This window comes from Miniopterus natalensis, chromosome 17 (genome assembly GCF_054644295.1).
Source record: "Miniopterus natalensis isolate mMinNat1 chromosome 17, mMinNat1.hap1, whole genome shotgun sequence".
In the NCBI taxonomy this organism is placed as follows: domain Eukaryota; kingdom Metazoa; phylum Chordata; class Mammalia; order Chiroptera; family Miniopteridae; genus Miniopterus; species Miniopterus natalensis.
Window position 1 is genome coordinate 43,013,393 of NC_142097.1, and position 5,740 is coordinate 43,019,132.

Consider the following 5,740-nt stretch of genomic DNA (forward strand, 5'->3'; position numbering starts at 1 on the left):
CGGAGCCTCGATCTGCTTTCTATTTTGATCGTTCTGTTTCTCGAGATGACCACATCTTTCAGAGGAAGTGAGTCAAAGGCACGGTCTTGCTTTTCCAGCTGAGCATGTTGGGTTTCAATGAAGTAATGAATGAACTTGGCCGCCCCACCCCCAAGCCTACAACACCAAACAGAGGGGCCCGGGCCAATCAGCGGGCGCTCTAGGTTTTCAAGTTGAGTTCAAACAGGCCCACGGGGCACCAATCAGCGCGCTCGGCTCCGCCCCCAACACCCGGCCGTAGCCAACCACGAGCCCGGACGGGCCAAAACACAGCGGCCGGCCAATGCCGGGGCGCCCCACGGCGCGGCCCTCCGCCAATGGGCGCGGCCGAGCAAAAAGGGAAACAGTGCGGGTCCGCGGGGCCGTGGGATTCGAACCGAACGTCCGCTCGGAACCGGGAGCTGACCGAGCGGCGCGGGCCAATCAGCGGCGGCGGCTCGCGGCCCCCGGAACGTTGGGCCCCGGCCCCGCCCCGCTCCGTTGTTGGCGTGTCGGCGGCCGCGGGAGCCGGGACCACCACCAGCCTCGCCCGGCGGGCTGCGGGGCGGCGAGGGTCCGGAGGCCGCGGGCGGCGGCGAGCGCGAGCCGAGGGCGGCCGCCGAGCCCGGCTGCGCGGCGGCCGGAGCGATGTCGGTGAACATGGAGGAGCTGCGGCACCAGGTCATGATCAACCAGTTCGTGCTGGCCGCGGGCTGTGCCGCCGACCAGGCGAAGCAGCTGCTGCAGGCGGCCCACTGGCAGTTCGAGGTGCGTGCGGCCCTCCGCGCGCGCGGCCGGCGCGGGCCCCGGGGCTGGGCGGCGGCGGCGCGGGGGCAGCTCTGTTGATATCGCCCGTCCGGCGACCCGCGGCCGCGCCAGGGCCCCGCGGCCCGCTCCCCGTGCGCGCGGCCGGCGGCCCTCCCTCAGCGAGGGGTCGGGGACCCTGCGGAGGCCGCCCGGTGGGCTCCCCTCCCCTCCCGGCCCCGGTTAACCGCCTCCCCGCCGCTGTGTTTGTCCGCAGACCGCCCTGAGCACGTTTTTCCAAGAAACCAACATTCCCAACGGCCACCACCACCACCAGATGGTAAGCGCGGCCGCCCGGGCGGGAGGGCCGGCGGCGGGCGGGGGCCCCGGGGCGCGGGCCGCGGCGCTGTCAGCGCCCGCGGTGACAGCCATGTTGCCGGGGAGCGAGCGCCGCGATGTAAACAAAGAGCCAAAATGTCTTCCAGGAAAGCGCGGTGCCCGGCCGGCCGGCTCCCCCGACGGCCGCCCGGCCTCCCGGGCGGCGGCGGCTCGGCCCGGAGCCGTGCGCCCGGGGCCGGGGCGCTAGGGGGAGGCGAGGGCGGCGGGGGCTGGGCGGGGGGCTCCGAGGGGAACCGGCCGGCGGGGAGCCGGGGGCCCCGGGAAGGGAGGGCCCTGAGTGAGGGTCCGCGAGCCGGGGCGCCTGTTTACGGGGAGCCCCCCCTCCCCCGTCCAAACAGCCCAGCTCCACAGGGAGCAGGAAAGAGATCAGCCCCCCCCTGGCCGGGAGCCGGGCTCGACCCCGAGAGCTATGTTCTCTCTTTCCTGTTTATGGAAGAAGAACATACCCTGAGCAGGGAGCCCATACGGATTCCGACAAGAAAATGCCAAGAATTTGCTTTTAATCCCAGGATGGGAACACGCAGAAGCGCAGGAAACAGGAGTGGTTCGGGCCCGGAGGTGCTTGCTTCTCTCCGCCGGCCCCCCCAGGCCTGAGCCTTGGCCCTGCCGGCCGCCGGCCGCGGGGTATCGTGCTTTCCAGGGGCACAGGACATGCCTTCTACTTTAGACACTTGAATGCTCTGTCTCCCCCCCCCCCCCCCAGTTACCTATTACCCTGCTGGGGAAGGAGGGACTGTCCCATCCCAGGGATTGTAAAACATTACTCCCCCGAGATGTTGTGGCTTGGGGAGCGCATTTTTGACAGTTGGTGTCCTTGCCCATGGCCCCTTTTCCAGAGCTGCCCCCCCTCCAGGAGGAGCTGCGAATGATTCCTCTGCCCTGTCTTGTCCTTAGCACCCTGTTTTCATCTCGTTCCAAAGGACAAATAGAGAAGGGTCTGTCTGGGCCTTTTAACCAGCTTTTTCTTGGAACGGCTCATGCTGTATTTAAGTCAAAAAACAAACACAGGTTGGATATGACGGGAGAGCTGTTGCTTGCAGGGTTGTGGCTGCTAAGGCTCACCCACCCCTGCACCTGACCGTGGGAAAGCTCTAGCTCCCACCTTGCACCGTGAGCCTGGGCGTACCCTGCCTCCATCTCCTCTCAAGGGGGCCTTGGCTTGCCCCACCAGGCCCAGGCCTTCCAGAACACCCATTCTGTGCTGCTGTGGCAGGGAGGCCAGGGGAGAACTGGGACTGGAGGTCACTTTAGGTCCTGGAGCCCCTTATCTGCCAATCCAAGGCATCGCAATCCTTTTGAAGCTTCCTTCCCTCGAGGCAGGTGTTGGGTTGTGTAACAGACCTTGTAATCAGTGTATCCATCGGAGCACCAGGTATTGAGTACCTCATGGGCTGGTGGAGAGCACCCTGCCTTCGAGGAGCCAGTCATTTTCTTAGACAGTAAATCAAAGGAAAAAGTTAAATAAAAACAATAGAGACCAGTAATGGCATAGTAGCAACATCAGAAGTGACCCAGGGCATGAGCAATTGATAAGTGGTTGTCCTGTAGATTACTGTACATTCACATGGTTGGAGGCGTCTTCTCAGAGAGGGGGGTCTTGGGTTGGATTGGGCGGGGCCGAGAGGGGGGGAAAGGCCCATGGATTGGAAACTGTATGACTTTGACGGTGCAGTGGACATGGTTTAAGAGCTGGGAAGCCCCATCCATAGTTGTCAGAAGCACAGAGCTGGAGGGGTTTTTAGCGCATCTGGTTCAAACCCCTAGTTTTACAGGTCCAGAGAGGTTCAGGAACTTGCCCAGGCTCACACAGCAGCCGGGCACGGGATGGCTGTTTCAGGAGACAGTCTACGGGCCTGCTTGGTGAACTGGGGAAGTTGGTCACGATGCTGTGATGCAATTGGCTTGTACACTCCCTCCCCCCCATTCATTGTTTCCTGCTGCCGAGAAGTCAGCTCTGGGGTGGGGGGTGGAGGGTAGAGGCGGGAATAGTGGAGGGAGGAGGGAAATGGTCTGGGTGAGGCCAAGGCCTACATTGGCTGCCCCCAGGAAGACAATGGTCAGAGCTTCCTAGCTGCTGATACTGGGCTGGCCCAGTTAACAGGGTGGGGTGTTCCCCCCTCTCCATTTCTGGCTGCGGCTTAACTGCAGAGTTGTGAAGCTCCCTCTCTGCCAGGTGGAGAGTCCTAGAATCTTCTCCCCTACCCTGTGCCTGGGGGAGGGGCCAGTGTTGCTAAAATTAGGAGAAATTCAAAGATAGACTCCGTGGCTTCCTGGGAAAGGGAGGTCAGAACCAACCCCATCTGTGTAGGCCTTGGCTGCTGTCTGCCCCACGCCCCTGGTGAGGGTGGATGGTACCTCTACCCGCAGGGTTGAGGGGGCCTGCAGGCCCTGATATTCACAGGGAGAGTGCCAATCCCATCCCTTACCCCACCCCTGCCCTTCCTGGCTGTGGTTCCCTGATCCGAAATGGCAGGGGATAGTGAGGAGTTTGGGGAGCCTCCTCCCAGGGTAGTGGCAGAAGACAGCAGATGATGGGATATTTGTGGTGACCCCAGGAAGAGGGCTGAGGGGGGCTGAACAGATTCTGCCAGCCTCTGGCCAAGAGCAGCATGGGGGGAGATGCAGGGGACACAGGAAATCAAAATCCTGGGTTTCTGTCCTCGGGGAGCCCAGGCATGAAGTTGCACCTGACTGTGTACGTGTGAAGGACCAGGGCTGAGTAGAGGTTAGAGCTTGGGCCTGCGGACCATCTTCTCTACTTGTACCCTTCAGTGGGTGTGTCTTTTGTCAAGGGACTTGAGCTCTGGGCCTCAGTTTCCCCACCTGCAGTTTAGAGGGGATAATGGAAATGACCTGGCATCATTCTGAGAAGTAAGATATACGCTGGCTGGCTTGTTGACATGGAATGAAAACCAACACTGGCCTCTCCATGGTTGACCCAGGAGACAGACCCAGGATCTGGCCGCCCTCCCCTGACCAGCACCCCTCGGAACATGAGGGAACATTATTGAGGGGCCAGCTGGGCTCTTACCAGGGTGAGGCTGAGAAGCGGTGTCCTGGGCTGCTCCCTGGTCCTCGCTTTAACCTGACACTCAGCTGCTAGTTGGAATTAACCATTTATTTCTGACACTACTCGGTATCATTCCTAAGCATCATAACTCTGGTTTTGGCTCAGGGGGAGAGGGGTGCTTTTGTCCTGCTGAAGCTGCTTGTGGACTGGCAAATGGGAATAAAGGAGGGGCCGGCCTGGGTGAGCCCCCTGGAGGCTCCCTGGGACCTCGCAGTGTGGCTCAGGATCAGGGGTCTGAGCGGACAGCCCTCCCGACACCTGTGTTTTCTCCGAGCAGATGTGCACCCCCAGCAACACACCAGCCACACCGCCCAACTTCCCTGACGCCCTGGCCATGTTCTCCAAGCTTCGCGCCTCGGAGGGCCTGCAGAGCAGCAACAGCCCCATGACGGCCGTGGCCTGCTCGCCCCCTGCAAACTTCAGCCCCTTCTGGGCCTCGTCCCCACCCAGCCACCAGGCCACCTGGATCCCGCCCTCCTCCCCAACGGCCCACAGCTTCCACCACCTGCACCACCCACAGCCCACGTGGCCCCCCGGAGCACAGCAGGGGGGTGCCCAGCAGAAAGCCGTGGCTACAGTGGATGGCCAGAGATGAGACTGGACGCGCCGCGCACTGGGCTGGAGCTGGGGGCAGTCCGGGGTCTGGGGACGCAGGAGGGCCAGGGTTGGGGGTGCTGGGGCGGGTGGGGGTTTCCTGAAGATCGCACTGGAAGATTTTATAAAGGAATTTTGGGGGGTGGGGGGGATAGTAAACTTCCTGAGCCACTTGGGTCCTTCAGGAGTTTCTCTGCAGGCAAGTTTTTTCTGTTTTTAATATATAACTATAATATATAAATATATAAATATAACTAATGTATGTGAATGGGGCTGGCTGGCCTGGGGTATGGGGTCAGAGGGAAGGGGCAGCACCCCTTCCTCCGCCCAGTCCAGGGCAGGTGTTGCATGGCAGGTGGTGTGACATTGCAGGCACACAGTTCTGCTGCCTCCTTTCAAAGGCTGTGCTTCTGGAATGGGGAGGAAGGCCACCCCCACTCCTACTTGTGGCTGCAGAAGGGGCTCCGAGGTGCCTGGTGGCCAGTGTGTGGGGCCTCTTTGCCATCATGAGACATCGTCACCCCAAGTTGGTGGCTAGGACTAGAAAGCCAGCAAGGGGCAGAGGCCCAGGCTCTGCCTCACTTGGGGCTTGCTTCCTGCTATGCTCTGGCCGAGCAGATGCCAGAGTAGAGAGCTTGCCTTTGGATTTAGTTTCCAAATCAATCATTTCACCAGGGTGAAATTTTAATTTAAAAACTTAAAAAAGAGACTTTTCTAACTTCCCTGGTTTGCTGTGCCTTTATTTGCCTCGGTAGGGAAGGCCCCTCCTTGGGGGGAGGGGCAAATGGCTGGGGGTGAGGACAGGGACCCGCGCCCCGGCCATGCAGCTGCTCTGTTCTGACAAGGTCTGGATGGCCAGACCAGGGCTTGGTGGACAGGTTGGTCCAGTTGAGTGGGGAGGGAGGGACAGGTCCC

General features: G+C 61.3%; 1 protein-coding gene across 1 annotated transcript; it reads left to right on the plus strand.

The window, feature by feature from the left end:
* The first annotated feature begins 633 nt into the window (after nucleotides 1-633).
* UBALD2 (UBA like domain containing 2) lies at nucleotides 634-5,740 on the plus strand. The gene is made up of 3 exons (XM_087825697.1): nucleotides 634-786; nucleotides 1,040-1,102; nucleotides 4,509-5,740. Exons 1-3 carry the CDS (start codon nucleotides 667-669, stop codon nucleotides 4,824-4,826), a joined length of 501 nt encoding a protein of 166 aa, XP_087681823.1. The 5' UTR covers nucleotides 634-666; the 3' UTR covers nucleotides 4,827-5,740.

Bases quoted from the DNA above. Each gene is read 5' to 3' on its own strand.
- UBALD2 (XM_087825697.1), top strand. From the start codon at position 667: ATGTCGGTGAACATGGAGGAGCTGCGGCACCAGGTCATGATCAACCAG. The intron at 787-1,039 runs GTGCGTGCGGCC...GTTTGTCCGCAG, and splicing joins CGGCCCACTGGCAGTTCGAG to ACCGCCCTGAGCACGTTTTT. The intron at 1,103-4,508 runs GTAAGCGCGGCC...TTCTCCGAGCAG, and splicing joins GCCACCACCACCACCAGATG to ATGTGCACCCCCAGCAACAC.